The 25784-nt window shown below is 48.8% G+C and overlaps 1 protein-coding gene across 7 annotated transcripts in view; it reads left to right on the forward strand.

Annotated features, from left to right (window-relative positions):
* Nucleotides 1-25784, forward strand: part of LOC139761371 (diacylglycerol kinase theta) — a 131989-nt gene that overhangs the window by 62489 nt on the left and 43716 nt on the right. For all 7 annotated transcript variants that reach the window (XM_071685477.1, XM_071685478.1, XM_071685481.1 and 4 more), the window contains exons 2-4: nt 16298-16377; nt 20296-20398; nt 23070-23221. In XM_071685477.1, the coding sequence (XP_071541578.1) occupies nt 16298-16377; nt 20296-20398; nt 23070-23221 (335 nt within the window). The remainder of the gene's footprint in view (nt 1-16297; nt 16378-20295; nt 20399-23069; nt 23222-25784) is intronic.

A 25784-nucleotide genomic window follows, 5' to 3' on the forward strand; every position in this document is an offset into this window, starting at 1 on the left:
ATATTGAACATGTATCACCATGTATCATGATACTGAACATGCATCGCCATGTTTTATGATATTGAGCATGTATCACATGTAACATGATACTGAACACGTATCAAGATAACGAACAGGCACCACCATGTATCATGATATTGAACATGTATCACATGTATCCTGATATTGAACATACATCACATGTATCATGATACTGAACATGTATCACCATGTATCATGATACTGAACATGCATCACCATCTATTATGATATCGAACATGTATCACATATAACATGGTATTGAACATGTATCACGATAATGAACATGTATCACCATGCATCATGATATTGAACATGTATCACATGTATCCTGATACTGAACATGTGTCACATGTATCCTGATAGTGAACATGTATCATGCTACTGAACATGTATCTCCACCATGTATCATAATTCTGAAAAGTCGTCACTAGGGACTGCTATCCACCAACCAGCACCAGTGTCTTGAACACGTATCCTTAACCTGCTGAACATGTGCAGCACTTCTGAACGGAAATCATTTGGGCCCACTGAACAAGCCTGTCTTGTTGAACAGAGGATACCAGAACACCAGCGTCACAGAAGTGAACAGTTTTCATGTGAATTAGGGCAAGACTGAAGAACACTTGTTATGATGAACAAGGGACCATCTTACCGGATGTACCACAGCGTTGAACAGGTGCTGTTCATCGCGGAACATCCGTCAGTACTGAACAAATGTTGTAAACTGAACATATGACTGGAGAGCTGTGTCATGATTTGAACAAGCGTTTACGACAGTGAGAACACGGCTGGACTGATGTGAACAGCCGTCATAAAGGTGAACAGGCGTTGCTGAACTGGTGAACAAGAACAGCTCTGATGAACAAGTGCCAGATAATGAAAGTTCATAGGAAGGAATAAAATATAACCCCAAACAGTATCAAAATGTTCAACGGATGTTCATTGTTGAATATATATATATATATATATATATATATATATATATATATATATATATATATATATATATATATAATTGCTGATCAATGACCACAGTTTTGAACAAGTGAAACAACCAAACATGTGCTTCAGTATGAACACACTCACCCCCCCCCACACACACACTGTAGGCAGTGAACATGAGTGTGAACAGAGGACTGTGTTCAACATTGAACAGAGATGAATGATAACAGAATAGATATGTTTTGTATAACAGAGTATACATTGTTCATAACACAATGCCTTTGATGTTGTTCATTCTGGTTTACACTATTGACTTTGGTATACGCACAGTGGGTCTGTAAATCTGGTTTACAGTGTTGACTTTAGTATACACACAGTGGGTCTGTAAATCTGGTTTACAGTGTTGACTTTAGTATACACTCAGTGGGTCTGTAAATCTGGTTTACAGTGCTGGCTTTAGTATACACACAGTCGGTCCATAAGTCTGGTTTACAGAGTGTTGACTTTAGTATACACACAGTGGGTCTGTAAGTCTGGTTTACAGTGTTGACTTTAGTATACACACAGTGGGTCCATAAGTCTGGTTTACAGAGTGTTGACTTTAGTATACACACAGTGTGTCTGTAAATTTGGTTTACAGTGTTGACTTTAGTATACACTCAGTGGGCCTGTAAATCTGGTTTACAGTGTTGACTTTAGTATACACTCAGTGGGTCTGTAAATCTGGTTTACAGTGTTAAGGAGTTGAGACAGTTTACATATTGGTGTGTATGTAAATGTAGTTTACAGTGTTGGAGATTTGATACCGTTCAAATAATTGTCTCCACCACCACCATCTCCAACACCAGCACCACCACCCACGGCTTCCAAAACCCCAACACTGCAAGCACCAGGGCCTCTCCAACACCAACACCTCCACCACCAGGGCTTCCCCAACACCACCACCAACACTACAACCACCAGGACCTCTCCAACACCCCTACCAGTACCAGAGCCTCTCCACCACCCTCCACCACAGCCTCCCTAACACCACCACAAGTAACACAGCCTCTCCACCACCCCCACCACAGCCTCTCCAACACCACCCCCCACCACAGCCTCTCCAACACCACAGCCTCCCCAACACCACCACCAGTACCACAGACTCTCCACCACCCTCCACCACAGCCTCCCCAACACCACCACAAGTACCACAGCCTCTCCACCACCCACCCCCCACCACAGCCTCTCCAACACCACCCCCCACCACAGCCTCTCCAACACCACAGCCTCCCCAACACCACCACCAGTACCACAGCCTCTCCACCACCCTCCACCACAGCCTCCCCAACACCACCACAAGTAACACAGCCTCTCCACCACCCTCCACCACAGCCTCTCCAACACCACCCCCCACCACAGCCTCTCCAACACCACAGCCTCCCCAACACCACCACCAGTACCACAGCCTCTCCACCACCCTCCACCACAGCCTCCCCAACACCACCACAAGTAACACAGCCTCTCCACCACCCTCCACCACAGCCTCTCCAACACCACCCCCCACCACAGCCTCTCCACCACCCTCCACCACAGCCTCTCCAACACCACCCCCCACCACAGCCTCTCCAACACCACAGCCTCCCCAACACCACCACCAGTACCACAGCCTCTCCACCACCCCACCCTCCACCACAGCCTCCCCAACACCACCACCAGTAACACAGCCTCTCCACCACCCTCCACCACAGCCTCTCCAACACCACCATCCCACCACAGCCTCCCCAACACCCCCTCCACCACCTCATTATCACCACCAATGTCTCCCCATTGTCACGTCAGTCATGTCCAAATTAATTTGCTGCACAAGTTTGAGCCGTGAGGTAGGGAGGGGAGAGGGGAGGGGAGAGGGGAGGGGAGAGGCGAGGGGAGAAGGGGAGAGGGGAGGGGAGAGATGGGGAGAGGAGGGGGGAGAGTCATCATGCCTATATGATTATATATATATATATATATATATATATATATATATATATATATATATATCGCCATTTCCCACGTTAGCGAGATAGCGTTAAGAACAGAGGACTGAGCCTCCCCCTCCCCTCCCCTCCCCTTAGCAGGTGGGTATTCTCTCCCCAGCAGGTGAGGGGAGGGGGGAGGGGAGGAGGAGTGTTGGGGAAGGGGGGGTGTATGTATCGTCATGGGCTGTCAGGTGTGGTGGAGGAGAGTGGTGGAGGAGAGTGGTGGAGGAAAGTGGTGGAGGAGAGTGGTGGAGAAGAGTGGTGGAGAAGAGTGGTGGAGGAGAGTGGTGGAGGAGAGTGGTGGAGGAGAGTGGTGGAGGAGAGTGGTGGAGAGTGGTGGAGAAGAGTGGTGGAGGAGAGTGGTGGAGAAGAGTGGTGGAGAAGAGTGGTGGAGGAGAGTGGTGGAGGAGAGTGGTGGAGGAGAGTGGTGGAGAAGAGTGGTGGAGGAAAGTGGTGGAGGAGAGTGGTGGAGGAGAGTGGTGGAGGAAAGTGGTGGAGGAGAGTGGTGGAGGAGAGTGGTGGAGGAGAGTGGTGGAGGAAAGTGGTGGAGGAGAGTGGTGGAGGAGAGTGGTGGAGGAGAGTGGTGGAGAGTGGTGGAGGAGAGCGGTGGAGGAGAGTGGTGGAGGAGAGTGGTGGAGGAGAGTGGTGGAGGAGAGTGGTGGTGTTGTGCCGTCCCTTACATACGTAATCGCTCGAACCTGTCCGGGTCTGACGTCCCCATCATCAGACCACACAGGCAGAGACCACTATCTCGCCGCGGGGGGGGGAGGTCTCTCCCCCCTGTCCTGGGGTGGGTGTACGTACATGCGTGTGGGTAGTGGGTGAGTGTCCGGCTGGTACGGAGGGGGGGGGGGGGTTAGTGGTGTGGTCTCTTCTGGTGGTAAGGGTAGTGGTGTGGTCTCTTCTGGTGACGGTGAGGGGTAGTGGTGTGGTCTCTTCTGGTGGTAAGGGGTAGTGGTGTGGTCTCTTCTGGTGACGGTGAGGGGTAGTGGTGTAGTCTCTTCTGGTGGTGGTATGGGGTAGTGGTGTGGTCTCTTCTGGTGACGGTGAGGGGTAGTGGTGTGGTCTCTTCTGGTGGTAAGGTTTGTGGTGTGGTCTCTTCTGGTGGTGGTAAGGGGAAGTGGTGTAGTCTCTTCTGTTGGTGGTAAGGGGTAGTGGTGTGGTCTCTTCTGGTGGTGGTAAGGGGTAGTGGTGTGGTCTCTTCTGGTGGTAAGGGTAGTGGTGTGGTCTCTTCTGGTGGTGGTAAGGGGAAGTGGTGTAGTCTCTTCTGTTGGTGGTAAGGGGTAGTGGTGTGGTCTCTTCTGGTGGTGGTAAGGGGTAGTGGTGTGGTCTCTTCTGGTGGTGGTATGGGGTAGTGGTGTGGTCTGTTCTGGTGGCGGTGAGGGGTAGTGGTGTGGTCTCTTCTGGTGGTAAGGGTAGTGGTGTGGTCTCTTCTGGTGGTGGTAAGGGGTAGTGGTGTGGTCTCTTCTGGTGGTGGTAAGGGGTAGTGGTGTGGTCTCTTCTGGTGGTGGTATGGGGTAGTGGTGTGGTCTCTTCTGGTGGTGGTATGGGGTAGTGGTGTGGTCTCTTCTGGTGGCGGTGAGGGGTAGTGGTGTGGTCTTCTGGTGGTAAGGGTTGTGGTGTGTGGTCTCTTCTGGTTGTGGTAAGGGGTAGTGGTGTGGTCTCTTCTGGTGGTAAGGGTTGTGGTGTGTGGTCTCTTCTGGTGGTGGTAAGGGGTAGTGGTGTGGTCTCCTCTGGTGGCGGTGAGGGGTAGTGGTGTGGTCTTCTAGTGGTAAGGGTAGTGGTGTGTGGTCTCTTCTGGTGGTGGTAAGGGGTAGTGGTGTGGTCTCCTCTGGTGGCGGTGAGGGGTAGTGGTGTGGTCTTCTAGTGGTAAGGGTAGTGGTGTGTGGTCTCTTCTGGTGGTGGTAAGGGGTAGTGGTGTGGTCTCTTGGCAGGGATAGTGGTGTGGTCTAGTGGAAGGGGTAGTGGTGTGGTCCCCAGCTGGTGGCAGGGGTAGTGATGGGGTCCCCAGCTGGTGGCAGGGATAGTGATGGGGCCCCCAGCTGGTGGCAGTGGTAGTGGTGTGGTCCCCAGCTGGTGGCAAGGGTAGTGGTGTGGTCCCCAGCTGGTGGCAAGGGTAGTGATGGGGTCCCCAGCTGGTAGCAGGGGTAGTGGTGTGGTCCCCAGCTGGTGGAAGGAGTAGTGGTGTGGTCCCAGCTGGTGGCAGGGGTACTGGTGGGGGTCCCCAGCTGGTGGCAGGGGGAGTGGTGTGGTACCCAGCTGGTGGCAGGGGTACTGGTGGTGGGGGTCCCCAGCTGGTGGCAGGGGGGAGTGGTGTGGTACCCAGCTGGTGGCAGGGGTACTGGTGGGGGGTCCCCAGCTGGTGGCAGGGAGGAGTGGTGTGGTACCCAGCTGGTGGCAGGGGTACTGGTGGGGGGTCCCCAGCTGGTGGCAGGGGGGAGTGGTGTGGTACTCAGCTGGTGACAGGAGTAGTGTTAAGGTCCCCAGCTGGTGGCAGGGGTACTGGTGGTGAGGGTGTCCCCAGCTGGTGGCAGGGGGGAGTGGTGTGGTACCCAGCTGGTGACAGGAGTAGTGTTAAGGTCCCCAGCTGGTGGCAGGGGTACTGGTGGTGAGGGTGTCCCCAGCTGGTGGCAGGGGGGAGTGGTGTGGTACCCAGCTGGTGGCAGGGGCACTGGTGGGGGGTCCCCAGCTGGTGACAGGAGTAGTGTTAAGGTCCCCAGCTGGTGGCAGGGGTACTGGTGGTGAGGGTGTCCCCAGCTGGTGGCAGGGGTACTGGTGGTGTGGTCCCCAGCTGGTGGCAGGGGGGAGTGGTGTGGTCCCCAGCTGGTGGCAGGGGGAGTGGTGTGGTCCCCAGCTGGTGGCAGGGGGGAGTGGTGTGGTCCCCAGCTGGTGGCAGGGGGGAGTGGTGTGGTCCCCAGCTGGTGGCAGGGGGGAGTGGTGTGGTCCCCAGCTGGTGGCAGGGGGGAGTGGTGTGGTCCCCAGCTGGTGTTCTCGCGGTGGTTATGACCTATAGACTTAACCCACACATGACAGGTGGCCTTTCGCATGACAGATGGTCATCGCATGACAAATGTGATTCGCATAAAACTTGTCCCACATCTGTAGGTGGTCACATGACAGGTGTTCTTCACATGACAGGTGTTCTTCACATGACAGTTGTTCATCACATGACAGGTGTTCTTCACATGACAGGTGTTCTTCACATGACAGTTGTTCATCACTACTGTTCATCACATGACAGTTGTTCATCACTACTGTTCATCACATGACAGGTGTTCTTCACATGACAGTTGTTCATCACTACTGTTCATCACATGACAGGTGTTCTTCGCATGACAGGTGTTCTTCACATGACAGTCGTTCATCACATGACAGTTGTTCATCACAAATGTTCTTCACATGACAGTTGTTCTTCGCATGACAGGTGTTCTTCATATGATTTGTCCATCACATGACAGTTGTTCTTCACATGACAAGTGTTAATATGGAAAGTGACCCTAACATGACAGGTGTTCTTCATATGACAGGTGTTCATATGAAAAGTGACCCTAACATGACAGGTGTTCAAATGACAGTTGTTCTTCATATGACACGTAATCGTATGGAAAGTGAACCTAACATGACAGGTGTTCTTCACATGACAGGTGTTCATCACATGACATGTTTTTCACATGACAAGTGTTCTCACATGACAGGTGTTCTCCACATAACAAGAGACCCTCACATGACAGGTGTTCTTCACATGACAGGTGTTCTTCATATGACAGGTGACATTCACATGACAGGTGTTCGCATGACAGATGAGTCAAATGACAGTTGACCGTCACATAACATGACAAATATCCGTCACATGACAGGTCACCATCGCGTAACAGATGCCCGTCACATGAGCAGTGACCGTCACGTGACATGACCGTCACAGGTCAGGTGAGCGTCACTCGTGGGTCAAATTTTGGGGTCTTCGGAAGGAGTCATGACCGTCACATCTCCGTAACATGACATGACCGTCACATCGTGGGGCGTCACATGACCGTCACATCATGGGGCGTCAAATAACCGTCACATCATGGAGGCGTCACATGACCGTCACATCGTGGAAGCGTCTCATAACCATCATATCAGGGGGCGTCACATGACCGCCACATCATGGAGGCGTCACATAACCATCACATCATGGGGCGTCACATAACCGTCATATCATGGAGGCGTCACATAACCGTCACATCGTGGGGGCGTCACAAGGCGGGGGGGGAAAGGTGTTGATGAGTGCTATGTCGTGTTGGGGAAGCGCGGGGGGGGGGGGGTATGTTGGAGATCTTCCCGATGGTGTTGGAGATTGTGGTGGAGAGGGAGATGGAGTGTTGGAGAAGGTGTGTGTGTGTGTGTGTGTGTGTGTGTGTGTGTTAGATTATTGGGAGCGGAAATGTGCCAGTGGTGGGATGAGGGAGGGAGTGTGGGATGGGGAAGGAGGCACACGGAAGAGAGATGGGAAAGATGGACCCTTGGAAGATGATATATATATATATATATATATATATATATATATATATATATATATATATATATATATATATATATATATATATATAAAGACGTGGTGGATTATTATCATCATTATTTCAAAGAGTAGAATGAACGTTTTCCTTTTTTTTTTCTCCTTCTCTCTGCCGTGAGATAGAGAGAGATAGAGATATATATATATGTGAGAGAGAGAGAGAGAGAGAGAGAGAGAGAGAGAGAGAGAGAGAGAGAGAGAGAGAGAGAGAGAGAGAGAGACAAGAGAGAGAGAGAGCCCCAGCCAGCGCCTCGCCTGTGTTTGTTTCGCTCATCGATCGGCCGACGGGTCCACTAGCGGCAGCGCGGGGGAGTCCACACACTCTCTCTCTCTCTCTCTCTCTCTCTCTCTCTCTCTCTCTCTCTCTCTCTCTCTCTCTCTCTACCGCAGACGAGCAGGACTGGAATACCCGTGTTGATCTACGTGCTAAGGAGAAGGACTCCCTTCCTCCTCCCCTCCTTCTGCAGGAGGAAGACCTCCCTCCAGAAGGGAGAGAGAGAGAGAGAGAGAGAGAGAGAGAGAAGGGCGCCCTAGCCAACACGTCCGGATCCTGTCCGGAACGCGTATGACTTCGGCTTCCCTCGGGTAGGAGGGGGTTGGGGGAGGAAGGGGAGGGAAGGGGAGGGGAGTGGAGGGAAGGGAAGGGAAGGGGAGGGAAGGGAAGGGGAGGGAAGGGGGAAGAGATATGCCTGGCTCGTTCGAACCCGTGGGTACGACTAGGGCTTCGGACTCACGTCAAGAGGAAGCAGCAGCTCCTTGTGTGACCGGGGAGAGAGCTTGGCTGGCTGGCTGGCTGGTTTCAGGTTCGACACCGTCTTCTCCGGGACCTTGCTTCGAAATGTCTCCTCTGCCGTACCCGTCTTTAAGGCCAGCTGGCGCAGTGGGGAAGGGCGGCCACTCGTTCGAAACCCACTCCTCGCTTGACCTACCCCTTCGCCATTGCCAGCCACCTCCCCCTGTATCACCTGCCCTCCTGTATCACCTGCCCTGCTGTATCACCTGCCCTCCTGTATCATCTGTCCTGTATCATCTGCCCTGCTGTATCACCTGCCCTGCTGTATCACCTGCCCTCCTGTATCATCTGTCCTGTATCATCTGCCCTCCTGTATCACCTGCCCTGCTGTATCACCTGCCCTCCTGTATCATCTGCCCTCCTGTATCACCTGCCCTGCTGTATCACCTGCCCTGCTGTATCATCTGCCCTCCTGCATCATCTGCCCTCCTGTATCATCTGCATTTCTGTGTCACATGCCCTCCTGTATCACCTGCCCTCCTGTATCACCTGCCCTCCTGTATCACCTGCCCTCCTGTATCATCTGCCCTCCTGTATCATCTGTCCTGTATCATCTGCCCTCCTGTATCATCTGTCCTGTATCATCTGCCCTCCTGTATCACCTGCCCTCCTGTATCATCTGCCCTCCTGTATCATCTGTCCTGTATCACCTGCCCTCCTGTATCATCTGTCCTGTATCATCTGCCCTCCTGTATCACCTGCCCTCCTGTATCATCTGTCCTGTATCACCTGCCCTCCTGTATCACCTGCCCTCCTGTATCACCTGCCCTCCTGTATCACCTGCCCTGCTGTATCATCTGCCCTCCTGCATCATCTGCCCTCCTGTATCATCTGCATTTCTGTGTCACATGCCCTCCTGTATCACCTGCCCTGCTGTATCACCTGCCCTGCTGTATCACCTGCCCTGCTGTATCATCTGCCCTCCTGTATCATCTGTCCTGTATCATCTGCCCTGCTGTATCACCTGCCCTCCTGTATCACCTGCCCTCCTGTATCATCTGTCCTGTATCACCTGCCCTCCTGTATCACCTGCCCTGCTGTATCACCTGCCCTCCTGTATCACCTGCCCTCCTGTATCACCTGCCCTCCTGTATCACCTGCCCTGCTGTATCATCTGCCCTCCTGCATCATCTGCCCTCCTGTATCATCTGCATTTCTGTGTCACATGCCCTCCTGTATCACCTGCCCTCCTGTATCACCTGCCCTCCTGTATCATCTGTCCTGTATCACCTGCCCTCCTGTATCACCTGCCCTCCTGTATCATCTGCATTTCTGTGTCACATGCCCTCCTGTATCACCTGCCCTCATCTGTCCTGTATCACCTGCCCTCCTGTATCACCTGCCCTCCTGTATCACCTGCCCTCCTGTATCATCTGCATTTCTGTGTCACCTGCCCTCCTGTATCACCTGCCCTCCTGTATCATCTGCATTTCTGTGTCACCTGCCCTCCTGTATCACCTGCCCTCCTGTATCATCTGCATTTCTGTGTCACATGCCCTCCTGTATCACCTGCCCTCCTGTATCATCTGTCCTGTATCACCTGCCCTCCTGTATCACCTGCCCTCCTGTATCATCTGCATTTCTGTCACATGCCCTCCTGTATCACCTGCCCTCCTGTATCACCTGCCCTCCTGTATCATCTGTCCTGTATCACCTGCCCTGCTGTATCACCTGCCCTGCTGTATCACCTGCCCTCCTGTATCACCTGCCCTGCTGTATCATCTGCCCTCCTGTATCATCTGCCCTCCTGTATCATCTGCCCTCCTGTATCACCTGCCCTGCTGTATCACCTGCCCTGCTGTATCACCTGCCCTCCTGTATCACCTGCCCTGCTGTATCACCTGCCCTGCTGTATCATCTGCCCTCCTGCATCATCTGCCCTCCTGTATCATCTGCATTTCTGTGTCACATGCCCTCCTGTATCACCTGCCCTCCTGTATCATCTGTCCTGTATCACCTGCCCTCCTGTATCATCTGCATTTCTGTGTCACATGCCCTCCTGTATCACCTGCCCTTCTGTATCATGTCCTGTATCACCTGCCCTCCTGTATCACCTGCCCTCCTGTATCATCTGCATTTCTGTGTCACATGCCCTCCTGTATCACCTGCCCTCCTGTATCACCTGCCCTCCTGTATCATCTGCATTTCTGTGTCACATGCCCTCCTGTATCACCTGCCCTCCTGTATCATCTGCCCTCCTGTATCATCTGCATTTCTGTGTCACATGCCCTCCTGTATCACCTGCCCTCCTGTATCATCTGTCCTGTATCACCTGCCCTCCTGTATCACCTGCCCTCCTGTATCATCTGCATTTCTGTGTCACATGCCCTCCTGTATCACCTGCCCTCCTGTATCACCTGCCCTCCTGTATCACATGCCCTCCTGTATCATCTGCATTTCTGTGTCACATGCCCTCCTGTATCACCTGCCCTCCTGTATCATCTGCCCTCCTGTATCATCTGCATTTCTGTGTCACATGCCCTCCTGTATCACCTGCCCTCCTGTATCATCTGCCCTCCTGTATCATCTGCATTTCTGTGTCACATGCCCTCCTGTATCACCTGCCCTCCTGTATCACCTGCCCTCCTGTATCATCTGCATTTCTGTGTCACATGCCCTCCTGTATCACCTGCCCTCCTGTATCATCTGCCCTCCTGTATCATCTGCATTTCTTTGTCACATGCCCTCCTGTATCACCTGCCCTCCTGTATCACCTGCCCTCCTGTATCATCTGCCCTCCTGTATCACCTGCCCTCCTGTATCATCTGCCCTCCTGTATCACCTGCCCTCCTGTATCATCTGTCCTGTATCATCTGCCCTCCTGCATCACCTGCCCTCCTGCACCACCTGCCCTCCTGTATCATCTGTCCTGTATCACCTGCCCTCCTGTATCATGTCCTGTATCATCTGCCCTCCTGTATCACCTGCCCTCCTGCACCACCTGCCCTCCTGTATCATCTGTCCTGTATCACCTGCCCTCCTGCACCACCTGCCCTCCTGTATCATCTGTCCTGTGTCATCTGCCCTCCTGGATCACCTGCCCTCCTGTATCATCTGTCCTGTATCACCTGCCCTCCTGTATCATCTGCCCTCCTGTATCACCTGCCCTCCTGTATCATCTGCCCTCCTGTATCACCTGCCCTCCTGCACCACCTGCCCTCCTGTATCATCTGCCCTCCTGTATCATCTGCCCTCCTGTATCACCTGCCCTCCTGTATCACCTGCCCTCCTGCACCACCTGCCCTCCTGTATCATCTGTCCTGTATCATCTGCCCTCCTGTATCACCTGCCCTCCTGTATCACCTGCCCTCCTGCACCACCTGCCCTCCTGTATCATCTGTCCTGTATCACCTGCCCTCCTGTATCACCTGCCCTCCTGCACCACCTGCCCTCCTGTATCATCTGTCCTGTATCACCTGCCCTCCTGTATCATCTGCCCTCCTGTATCACCTGCCCTCCTGTATCATCTGCCCTTCTGTATCACCTGCCCTCCTGTATCACCTGCCCTCCTGGATCACCTGCCCTCCTGTATCATCTGCCCTCCTGTATCACCTGCCCTCCTGTATCATCTGCCCTCCTGTATCATCTGCCCTCCTGTATCACCTGCCCTCCTGTATCATCTGCCCTCCTGTATCACCTGCCCTCCTGCACCACCTGCCCTCCTGTATCATCTGTCCTGTATCACCTGCCCTCCTGTATCATCTGCCCTCCTGTATCATCTGCCCTCCTGTATCATCTGCCTTCCTGTATCATCTGCCCTCCTGTATCACCTGCCCTCCTGGATCACCTGCCCTCCTGTATCATCTGTCCTGTATCACCTGCCCTCCTGTATCATCTGCATTTCTGTGTCACCTGCCCTCCTGTATCATCTGTCCTGTATCACCTGCCCTCCTGTATCATCTGCATTTCTGTGTCACCTGCCCTCCTGTATCATCTGTCCTGTATCACCTGCCCTCCTGTATCATCTGCATTTCTGTGTCACCTGCCCTCCTGTATCATGTGTCATACCAAGCAACGTGACAACTAGTGTCATAACTAGCAACGTGACACCAGTAGTGTCATAACTAGCAACGTTATCATTAGTAGTGTCATAACTAGCAACGTGACCACCAGCAGTGTCATAACTAGCAACGTGACACCAGTAGTGTCATAACTAGCAACGTTATCACTAGCAGTGTCATAACTAGCAACGTGACCACCAGTAGTGTCATAACTAGCAACGTTGACACCAGTAGTGTCATAACTAGCAACGTTATCACTAGTAGTGTCATAACTAGCAACGTGACCACCAGTAGTGTCATAACTAGCAACGTTATCACTAGTAGTGTCATAAGTAGCAACATTATCACCAGTAGTGTCATAACTAGCAACGTGACCACCAGTAGTGTCATAACTAGCAATGTGACCACCAGTAGTGTCATAACTAGCAACGTTATCACTAGTAGTGTCATGACTAGCAACGTTATCACTAGTAGTGTCATAACTAGCAACGTTATCACTAGTAGTGTCATAAGTAGCAACGTGACCACCAGTAGTGTCATAACTAGCAACGTTATCACCAGCAGTGTCATAACTAGCAACATTATCACCAGTAGTGTCATAACTAGCAACGTGACTAGTAGTGTCATAAATAGCAACGTTACCACTAGTAGTGTCATAACTAGCAATGTGACCACTAGTAGTGTCATAACTAGCAACGTGACACCAGTAGTGTCATAACTAGCAACGTGACCACCAGTAGTGTCATAACTAGCATCGTTATCACTAGTAGTGTCATAACTAGCAACGTTATCACTAGTAGTGTCATAACTAGCAACGTGACAACTAGTAGTGTCATAACTAGCAACGTGACACCAGTAGTGTCATAACTAGCAACGTTATCACTAGTAGTGTCATAACTAGCAACGGTATCACTAGTAGTGTCATAACTAGCAACGTTATCACTAGTAGTGTCATAACTAGCAACGTGACCACTAGTAGTGTCATAACTAGCAACGTGACTAGTAGTGTCATAAATAGCAACGTTACCACTAGTAGTGTCATAACTAGCAACGTGACCACTAGTAGTGTTATAACTAGCAACGTGACCACCAGCAGTGTCATAACTAGCAACGTGACCACCAGTAGTGTCATAACTAGCAACGTGACCACCAGTAGTGTCATAACTAGCAACGTTATCACTAGTAGGGTCATAACTAGCAACGTGACCACTAGTAGTGTCATAACTAGCAACGTGTCCACTAGTAGTGTCATAACTAGCAACGTGACCACCAGTAGTGTCATAACTAGCAACGTGACCACTAGTAGTGTCATAACTAGCAACGTGTCCACTAGTAGTGTCATAACTAGCAACGTGACCACCAGTAGTGTCACAACTAGCAACGTGACCACTAGTGGTGTCATAACTAGCAACGCGAACGCTACTAGTGTCACAACTAGAAACGTGACCACTAGTAGTGTCACAACTAGCAACGTGACACCAGCAGTGTCATAACTAGCAACGCGAACGCTACTAGCGTCACAACTAGCACACATACCATTTTAACCCCCCCTCACAGTATCTCTCTCTCATTAAACCTATTTAGCAGGATTTGTAAATAAACTGTGAGGTAATTAAAACGCTGCGTGGGTGGAGGGGTTGGGGTGTGGGGTGTGGGGGGTTGGGTTGGAGGGGTAGAGGAGGGAGGGAGGGAGGGAGGGAGGGAGGGAGTGAGGGAGGGAAAAGAATATGTTTAGTGTATAATGATATGTGTGGCGGACAATGCCCCCCCCCCAACCCCTCCTACCCCCCCCACCCCCTCCCCCCTCCCTCCTCGCCCCTCCTCCCCCTCCAAACACCGACAATGGCCTCCCTGTGCAAGGGAGGGGGGGGGGGGGAGGGAGTGGGGGGTTGGGGGGTTAATCGCGTGACGTCCTTCAAATAGTGTGTTTAAATACATGCCTTTAAATAAATGGTGTGTGTGTGTGTGTGTGTGTGTGTATGTGTGTATGTGTGTGTGTGTGCGTGTGTGTGCGTGTGTGTGTGTGTGTGTGTTGTGGACGGGGTCACAATAACCGCTAAATACTGTACACTGTCCCTTCCCCCACCCCCCCCTATTCCCCTACCCTAGTCCCCCCCACACCCCCTGTGTATCCCCCCCCCCCCTGAGGCCCCACCATCATCTCTGGGGTTAGAACCCACTTAGAGTTCTGGGGGGGTTGCTGATTGTTTACGTATGTGGGGTGTGGGGGGGGGGGAGAGGGGTCGTTTGCATGTCAGTCTCTATGTATATACGAGGTTGTTTGCATGTCTGCCTCTATGTATATATATGAGGTTGTTTGCATGTCTGCCTCTATGTATACATGAGGTTTTTTTGTATGTCTGTATGTGTGTACGGGATGGTTTGTATGTCTATGTGTATATGGAGGTTGTTTGTATGTCTGCATGAGTATATGGAGGTTGTTTGTATGTCTGCATGAGTATATGGAGGTTGTTTGTATGTCTGCATGAGTATATGGGGGTTGTTTGTATGTCTGTAAGCGTATATGGGGGGTTGTTTGTATGTCTGTTTATATGGGATTGTTTGTATGTCTGTGTGTGTATATGGGGGTTGTCTGTATGTCTGTAAGCGTATATGGGGGGTTGTTTGTATGTCTGTTTATATGGGGTTGTTTGTATGTCTGTGTGTGTATATGGGGTTGTGTGTGTGTCTGCCTATGTATATGGGGTTGTTTGTATGTGTGTGTGAGTATGTGGGGGGTTGTATGTACGTAATTAACTTGTCCTGTACACTGTATGGGGGAGAGGGTTCTCCCCATTTATCTGGGGGGGGCGCCGCCCCCCTTCCCTCCCCAGATGACTTTCTCCACAATCGTACACAGTACGACATTTTCACCCTTGTGTCCCCTTCTCCCAGGGGCGTTCACTGTGTCTCACAACCCAGCCGTCAATGAACATCTGAACGCGTCGAACGCGTGTGTATGTATGTATGCGTGTGTGTGTGTGTGTATGTATATGTGTGTGTGTGTGTGTGTGTGTGTGTGTGTGTCTGTGGTGTGTGTGTGTGTGTGTGTGTGTGTGTATGTATGTGAGTGAGTGTGTGTGTGTGTGTGTGTGTGTGTGTGTGTGTGTGTTTGTGTGTGTGTGTGTGTGTGGTTATATTTATCAAAACACTGGCTTAAACATTCTGTTGCTATGTAAGGATTACATAAGTTTACATATAAATGTTTATATTCATAAACATTACAACTGCTGATATATATATATAAAAAAAAAATATCTAATAATTCAATACCTTTATCTTATTCTTAATTACCCTCAATTGCAGTAAACTTGAAGAAATAAAACATCAAATGTCTTTAAATCCCCGAAAAAAAATAATCATTTTTTAAAGATAATTTTTTTTAAAAATCTAAAAAAAATTGGGAATTTTTTTTTCCCTAAATGTTAAATGGCTGATTTTGGATCTTCTGTTTAGACAACAGATCCTAGACCAACGCTGGACCAGATTGCAGCTCCGGACCCAATTGTGGTCCTTTATATATATATATATATATATATATATATATATATATATATATATATATATATATATATATACACACCAATATCTAAATTTCCCCACTTAACACTTTGGCCAACACGTTACCAAACACCTACACGAGACTTAATTAGGTCAATGTCCAAATCGACGCTGGTTAACTTTACAAACAATAACAAAAACATTATAGGGGGGAAAAAAAACAATTAAAAAAAAGGGTAACCACACTATTGAAATTATATTTTCCTTGAACGCCCATTTAATGTCATCTAAAAATAATTTCCAATGTCATTTCAATGGGTTTTTAAATAGCTTCAATGAGATTTGACTTGAAACAGACCAGGGCTGTGCTTGGTGTCAGTGTAATTAAGTTACATTTTTCTGTACATTGCTCAGGGGGTTCGAGACCAGGCCATTGGTGTATGACAAGAGAATAATTACCTTTGTACTCTCACTCTCTTTCCAGTGTGCAACTTCGTCGTACACGACAAGTGTATGAAAACTGTCGTGTCCCCTTGCTCTAGCATCGCCCCTACGCTCGTCAAGGTGAGTAGCCATGTCCCTGTACCCACACGGTACTGTACCCGGTCCATGTTGGTCCACATGCTCCTCTACTCGGTCCACATGTTCCTCTACCCGGCCCACATGCTACTGTACTCGGTCCAAATGGGTCTACATGCTCCCTGTACTTGGTCTATGTTGGTCCACATGGTTCTGTACCCGGTCCATATTGGTCCACATGCTCCTGTACTCGGTCCACATGCTCCTGTAACCGGTCCATATGGTTCCACATGCGCCTCTACCCGGCCCATATTGGTCCACATTGTTCTGTACCCGGTCCATATTGGTCCACATGCTCCTGTACTCGGTCCATATTGATCCACATGCTCCTGTACTCGATCCACATTGGTCCACATGCTCCTGTACCCGGTCCATATTGGTCCACATGCTCCTGTACCAGGACCATATCGGTCAACACGCTCCTGCACCCAGTCCATATTGGTACACATGCTCCTATATCCGGTCCATATCGGTTAACATGGTTCTGTATCCGGTCCATATTGGTCCACATGCTGCTGCACCCGGTCCATATTGGTCCACATGGTTCTATACTCGGTCCATATTGGTCCATGTCCTCACGTACTGATCATGCTCCCTTACTGATCCACATCATCCATATATATGGTCCACATCATCCATATATATATATATATATATATATATATATATATATATATATATATATATATATATATATATATATATATATATATTGGAAAGGATCACAATTTTGCGCGTGATGAAGATATTCCTATGAGTTCACTGGGGGAAAATGAAACACAAGTTGCCAAGTGCACTTTCGTGTCATAATCACATCAGCATCAGGGGAGACACAAGAGAGAAATACAACAGTCAGTTGATATACATCGAAGAGAAGAATCTAGGACGCCATTTGGGAAACATGCCATTGTCTTTCAGACTTTCTCTGATCTCATTCAGTAATTTCCAAACTTGTGGTTCCTTGCCTTACCGACCACTTCATTCAGTTCACTCCGCTGGTCACCGCAGTCCATTTTTTGAAGCAGCACCTCTGGACACGGGTCATTTGTCCTTTTCCGATGGCATGATATTGCATTTAGCGAAGGAAACCTCCCCCAACCCCTATTTCAACTTCTCTCCTCGCCTTAGGTGTGGCACGGTGTCAAATGCTCTCTGGCACTCCAGATACACACACACACACGCCACCCCAAACCGTCTCTTTGGCCTGACAGATTGGGAGCTCACTCTCTCGTAGAAATCTAAGAGGTTTGGTACACATGACCTCAATCCATATCGCCTCTCTCTTTATCATCCAATGATCCAAGCATTTTCCCTTCTGCATCATCTTTTCCACAATGTTGACAGACCTCAATTGTCAGAGACCTGTATATATATATATATATATATATATATATATATATATATATATATATATATATATATATATATATATATATTTCATACTTTTTTTTTTCATACTATTCGCTATTTCCCGCGATAGCGAGGTAGCGTTAAGAACAGAGGATTGGGCCTTTGAGGGAATATCCTCACCTGGACCTCTTCTCTGTTCCTTCTTTTGGAAAAAAAAAAAAAAAAAAAATTCTTTTTTTTCAACGCCATTTCCCGCGTTGGCGAGGTAGCGTCAAGAACAGAGCGTAAGAGGAGGGGGGAGAAAAATCCTCACTTGGCAGAGTTGATAACAATCAATTGATACTTCCCTTTCGTTTAATGACACAATCCACCGTGCCATCTATTTCACAAACCTCTTTATCTTGTTATCATATCAGTTACGCTTATCATCTACTTGGATATCCTTGATACAAGACGAACATTGTGATGTCTTACGTAAACACGCCTGGGAATAATATAGGGGGGTCTTGTCAAAATCCTCCAACCCATTTTCGTCAAAATCCTCCAACCCATTTTTGTCAAAATCCTCCAACCCATTTTCGTCAAAATCCTCCAACCCATTTTCGTCAAAATCCTCCAACCCATTTTCGTCAAAATCCTCCAACCCATTTTCGTCAAAATCCTCCAACCCATTTTCCACCTGACGCCACCCCCACAGTCAAATGGCTTATTTTAGAGACATCTCATTCACGGTTTCAAAAAAAAGGAGGCCAGAAGTTCTCTTACCTGGATATAGGGGGCGTTCTGTGTGTGTGTGTGTGTGTGTGTGTGTGTGTGTGTGTGTGTTATGGGCAGAGGGTTCTACACTCGTGTTTCCCCGTCTCTTAATTTATACATGACAGCTAGAGACTGAGTGTGAACGAATGTGGCCTTTGTTGTCTTTTCCTAGCGCTACCTCGCGCACATGCGGGGGGGAGGGAGGGGGTTGTTATTTCATGTGTGGCGAGGTGGCGACGGGAATGAATAAGGGCTAACAGTATGAATTATGTACATGTGTATATATGTGTATGTCTGTGTGTGTATATATATATGTATACATTGAGATGTATAGGTATGTGTATGTGCGTGTGTGGACGTTTATGTATATACATGTGTATGTGGGTGGGTTGGGTCATTCGTCTGTTTCCTTGCGCTACCTCGCTAACGCGGGAGACAGCGACAAAGTATAATGCGGGAAATGGCGAATGGTATGAAAGAAAGAATATATATATATATATATATATATATATATATATATATATATATATATATATATATATATATATATATATGTGTGTGTGTGTGTGTGTGTGTGTGTGTGTTATCTTCACTACACTTAACACTCACTTATACACACACCAGCCAAAGTCAAAGGGTAAGCACGACGGGTAAACAACCCTTGAGCACGACGGGTAAACAACCCTGGAGCACGACGGGTAAACAACCCTTGAGCACGACTGGTAAACAACCCTTGAGCACGACAGGTAAACAACCCTTGAGCACGACGGGTAAACAACCCTTGAGCACGACGGGTAAACAACCCTTGATCACGACGGGTAAACAACCCTTGAGCACGACGGGTAAACAACCCTTGAGCACGACGGGTAAACAACCCTTGAGCACGACGGGTAAACAACCCTTGAGCACGACGGGTAAACAACCCTTGAGCACGACAGGTAAACAACCCTTGAGCACGACGGGTAAACAACCCTTGAGCACGACGGGTAAACAACCCTTGAGCACGACGGGTAAACAACCCTTGAGCACGACTGATAAACAACCCTCGGGTTTAAGGAGCCTGGCCCCTTGACCCCCCAAAGGGTCAGGTCAAAGGTCAGGCCACCATACCCGAGGGAGGGTCGTTCACCCGTCGTGTGACCCCCCCCCATCAAGTTAGCCCCCACGTAGGGCTGAGTACACCCCCCCCCCCATGTCAACAGCCCCGTCATTGACCAGGGGGTAAGCCCCGTTGAGGCACATACCCAAGTTACCTTCATTCGCTGGGGAGGTTACCTCGCTTTCACCTCCCTGTGTCCCTGTAACTTTGCTACAGCTCCCTGTATCCCTGTAATTATACTGTACGTTCCTGTATCCCTGTGACTATATACTGTATCATACCTGTACAATAATCTAAAATCTCACCCTACATCGCCTTAGCAGCTGTAATACTTGCATGTCCACTGTAACTCGGTCTGTATTTGACTTCGCTGTATATCTATATATCACACACGCCTGTAACTTCGCCTGTATTTTTACTGTATCCTCCTTTCACGCGAATTCGTTGCGTCTGAAACTTAACACATGCACTGAACCCACAGCTGATGTGGGATAGTACACTTCTGTAACCACTGTAACTTACTGTACCGCCACGACCTCTTCCTGTAACGGTGCTACTAACATTTCTGTATCTTACAGGTGCATTAAACCCATTGAGAGTCTGAGCTAGAACGACATTACAACCCTTGTAACTTGCTGTACTCCCCTCCTGTATTGGTGCTACTAACTGCCCTCATCCTCCCCTCCTGTATCTTACAGACACCTGTAGCACACTGCTGGTCTGAGCCCTTACACCTACGCCGACGTCACTGTAATGTTTGCCGTAAGAAACTGGACGACACTTGGGCCGTTAAATGCGAAGGTGAGTTTCAGCTATTTACACGTGAGTTTCGGCTATTTACACGTGAGTTTCGGCTATTTACACGTGAGTTTCGGCTATTTACACGTGAGTTTCGGCTATTTACACGTGGGCTTCGGCTATTTACACGTGAGTCTCAGCTAGTTAAACGTGACCTTTTGGCTATTTACACGTGATGTTTAGCTATCTAAACGTGATATTCAACTATTTACACGTGACCTTCAGCTATTTTTACGTGACCCTCAGCTATTTGCATATGACCTAAGCTATGTATGCCTAAATTTCATGTTTCCGTGTGATTTTAAATTATATACTCATGCCTTTCTGCTTTTTACAACTGATCGTTTACAAGTGATCTTCAGCTATTTACACGTGGCTTTCAGGCATTTACACAACCTCCAACTATTAACACGTGACTCTCGGCCAGTTACACGTGCCCGTCAGCTATTTACACGTTAAATCTCAGCTGTTTACACGTGACTTTCAGCTACTGACTTAGACATTTCACATATTTACACATGACCTTCAGCTAATTACACGTGACCTTCAGATATTCACACGTGACCGTCAGTGAGTTGCACATAACCTTGAACTACTTACACGTGACCTTCACCTACTTACACGTGACCTTCAGCTACTCACACGTGACCTTCACCTACTTACACGTGACCTTCAGCTATTTTTACATGTGACTTTCAGCTGTGTGTACACGTGACTCTCAGCTATTCAACCGTGACATTTTCCACCTATTTGCACGTGACCTCCACCTAGTTACACGTGCCTCACTACGTGTATAATCATTTGCACGTGGATGGTACGTGAGTTTGAATATGTGTGTATGACGGTTCCTCCTCAGCTTCAGCTGACAGACTAAAAAGGTATTTATGTAAAGGAAATTCTCACGTTGGACTCCGTAGAGTTTGATGCTCAACAGAAAAACTTTTATATTGATTATACCTATGTTCCCCTTGAGGTCTGAACGATATATATATATATATATATATATATATATATATATATATATATATATATATATATATATATAAAATTATTTTTCATTTAATTTGTATTTCTTTTTTCCGTCAAATAAAAATGCCCAATAAGCCCCGCCCACGTCGACCCGGAGGCTTGTGATTGGTCGTTGAGACAATGTTGCCAATGAGTCACTTTACAGATCTTTCCTTAAAATAACATTTATGCCATTTTTTTTTCTTTTAGGTATCGGCGGCGGTCTTATGGCAATCCACACCATGCTAGATAATTCAGGTTTACATAGCAATTACAGATTTGTGCCTTAATTAACTTAAATGTAGCTTATTAAGAGAATGTTTACCAGAGTTTGAAGAAAATTCTAGCGGCTGATTCTTGCCAAATAGCCACAGACGCAAACTCAAAGCAGCCAAAGTAAACCTTGAGTAATCTGTCCAAGGATAAGGTAAACTCACAATACCCATAAAGGGTAAACCTCGAGTATAATGACCAAGGATAGGGTAAACTCACAATAAGCAAACTCTGGGTTACGTAAACCTTAAATAGGTGGTTTAGAAGATAAGGTAAACTCAAAAGAACGCAAACTTGAGGTAAACCTGGTCAGACAAGAGCATTGAAATGTCAGCTGTAGAGGTAAACCCCAAAGCGGAATGACTCTCCCACCTTCATGGTAATTCAGTGGGACTTCAGTTTACCCTAAAATTTTAAGGGCATGACCGCAACATGTAGTATACGCCCTTAAATTTAAGGGTATGGTCCACTGACCAACAGTTAACATGAGCTGAGTTAGGTATTGATTTCCAAATGTATATATAAAAAAAAGATGATACTATAAATGTTATGTTTACACACACACACACACCACACACACACACATACACACACACCACACACACACACACACATACACCACAGACACACAGACACACACATACACACACACACACATACACTACACACACACACCACACACACACACACACACACACACACAGACCACACACACACATACACACACACACCACACACACACACGCACGCACACACACACACACACACACACATACACACACCACCACCATCATTCACATACATACATACACACACACACACCACCACCACCATCATTCACATACATACATACACACACACACCACCACCATCATTCACATACATACATACACACACACACACCACCACCACCATCATTCACATACATACATACACACACACACACCACCACCACCATCATTCACATACATACATACACACACACACACCACCACCACCATCATTCACATACATACATACATACACACACACACACACACCACCACCATCATTCACATACATACATACACACACACACACACATATATATATATATATATATATATATATATATATATATATACATATATATATATATATATATATATATATATATATATATATATACATATATATATATATATATATATATATATATATATATATATATATATATATATATGTGTGTGTGTGTGTGTGTGTGTGTGTGTGTGTGTGTGTGTGCACTACAACCCTAGACCTTCAATGTACACACACACACACACACACACATCCATCCATGTGTGCACCAAGCGCGTGTGTCGTCAGTGTACACACGTGCACTAACCCTCCCTGTGTGTCTGTGCACGTGCAGTGTGTGAGTACTACGTGCACGTGGAGTGTGAGGACTTCACCGTGCCCAACTGTAAGGACTGCGCCACCTTCGTCCCGGACAAGAGCCTGCCACAGGTGGTGCAGAAACATCACTGGAGAGAGGGCAACCTGCCAGCCAACTCGAAATGCCTGGTACGTACTGGTACTGGTGTGGTGTGGTGTGTGGTACTGGTGTGGTAGTGTGGTACTGCTGTGTGGTACTGGTGCGGTGGTACTGCTGTGGTGTGGTACTGCTGTGGTGGTACTGCTGTGTGGTGGTGTGGTATTGCTGTGTGGTAGTGCGGTACTGGTGTGGTGTGGTAGTGTGGTACTGCTGTGTGGTGGTCTGGTACTGGTGTGGTACTGCTGTGTGGTAGTGTGGTACTGGTGTGTGGTAGTGTGGTACTGCTGTGTGGTAGTGTGGTGCTGGTGTGGTGTGGTGTGTGGTACTGGGCTGTGGTAGTGTGGTACTGGTGTGGTAGTGTGGTACTGGTGTGGTAGTATGGTACTGGTGATGTGGTGGGTGTGGTAGTGGTGTACTGGTGGTGTGGTAGTGTGTGGTACTGGTGTGGTAGTATGGTACTGGTGATGTGGTGGGTGTGGTAGTGGTGTACTGGTGGTGTGGTAGTGTGGTACTGGTGTGGTAGTGTGGTGCTGGTGTGGTGTGGTGTGTGGTACTGGGCTGTGGTAGTGTGGTACTGGTGTGGTAGTGTGGTACTGGTGTGGTAGTATGGTACTGGTGATGTGGTGGGTGTGGTAGTGGTGTACTGGTGGTGTGGTAGTGTGGTACTGGTGTGGTAGTGTGGTACTGGTGTGGTAGTGTGGTACTGGTGTGGTAGTATGGTACTGGTGATGTGGTGGGTGTGGTAGTGGTGTACTGCTGTGTGGTAGTGTGGTACTGGTGTGGTAGTGTGGTACTGGTGTGGTAGTATGGTACTGGTGATGTGGTGGGTGTGGTAGTGGTGTACTGGTGGTGTGGTAGTGTGGTACTGGTGTGGTAGTGTGGTACTGGTGTGGTAGTATGGTACTGGTGATGTGGTGGGTGTGGTAGTGGTGTACTGGTGGGTGTGGTAGTGGTGTACTGGTGGTGTGGTAGTGGTGTACTGGTGGTGTGGTAGTGTGGTACTGGTGTGGTAGTGTGGTACTGGTGTGGTAGTATGGTACTGGTGATGTGGTGGGTGTGGTAGTGGTGTACTGGTGGTGTGGTAGTGTGGTACTGGTGTGGTAGTGTGGTACTGGTGTGGTAGTGTGGTACTGGTGTGGTAGTATGGTACTGGTGATGTGGTGGGTGTGGTAGTGGTGTACTGGTGGGTGTGGTAGTGGTGTACTGGTGGTGTGGTAGTGTGGTACTGGTGTGGTAGTGTGGTACTGGTGTGGTACTGCTGTGTGGTAGTGTGGTACTGGTGCGGTAGTGTGGTACTGGTGTGGTAGTGTGGTACTGGTGTGGTAGTATGGTACTGGTGATGTGGTGGGTGTGGTAGTGGTGTACTGGTGGTGTGGTAGTGTGGTACTGATGTGGTAGTGTGGTACTGGTGTGGTAGTATGGTACTGGTGATGTGGTGGGTGTGGTAGTGGTGTACTGGTGGTGTGGTAGTGTGGTACTGATGTGGTAGTGTGGTACTGGTGTGGTAGTATGGTGCTGAGGATGTGGTGTGGTAGTGTGGTGTGGCAAAGTGGTACTGATGGTATGTGGTAGTGCGGTATTGATTATGTGTGGTGTGGTGGGTGTGTGGTACTGCTGATATGTGGTGGGTACTGCTGGTATGTGGTGTGATATGTGGTGGGTACTGCTGGTATGTGGTGTGGTATGAGGTGGGTACTGGTGGTATGTGTGGTATGTGGTGGGTACTGCTGGCATGTGGTGGGTACTGCTGGTATGTGGTGGGTACTGGTGGTATGTGTGGTATGTGGTGGGTACTACTGGTATGTGGTGTGGTATGTGGTGGGTACTGCTGGTATGTGGTGTGTACTGCTGGTATGTGGTGGGTACTGCTGGTATGTGGTGTGTACTGCTGGTATGTGGTGTGGTATGTGGTGGGTACTGCTGGTATGTGGTGGGTACTGCTGATATGTGGTGTGGTATGTGGTGGGTACTGCTGGTATGTGGTGGGTAGTTGGAATGTGGTGTGTACTGCTAATATGTGGTGGGTACTGCTGGTATGTGGTGTGGTATGTAGTGAGTACTGCTGTTATGTGGTGTGGTATGTGGTGGGTACTGCTGGTATGTGGTGTGGTATATGGTGTGTACTGCTTATATGTGGTGTGGTATGTGGTGGGTACTGCTGGTATGTGGTGTGGTATGTGAAGCTATGTGGTAGGTTGGTATATGCATCAATTGGTCATCATTATAACCCCCCCCCATGATTACTACCCCCCACTGATGACCCCCCTTGTTACCACCTTCCCCCCTATTCAATGACCCCTTGCTCACCCCCACCCATTCAATGACCCCTTGCTCACCCCCCACCCATTCAATGACCCCTTGCTCACCCCCACTCATTCAATGACCCCTTGCTCCCCCCCACCCATTCAATGACCCCTTGCTCACCCCCACCCATTCAATGACCCCTTGCTCAACCCACTCATTCAATGACCCCTTGCTCACCCCACCCATTCAAAGACCCCTTGCTCACCCCCACCCATTCCATGACCCCTTGCTCAACCCACTCATTCAATGACCCCTTGCTCACCCCACCCATTCAATGACCCCTTGCTC

Source organism: Panulirus ornatus, chromosome 40, assembly GCF_036320965.1.
Source record: "Panulirus ornatus isolate Po-2019 chromosome 40, ASM3632096v1, whole genome shotgun sequence".
In the NCBI taxonomy this organism is placed as follows: Eukaryota; Metazoa; Arthropoda; class Malacostraca; order Decapoda; family Palinuridae; genus Panulirus; species Panulirus ornatus.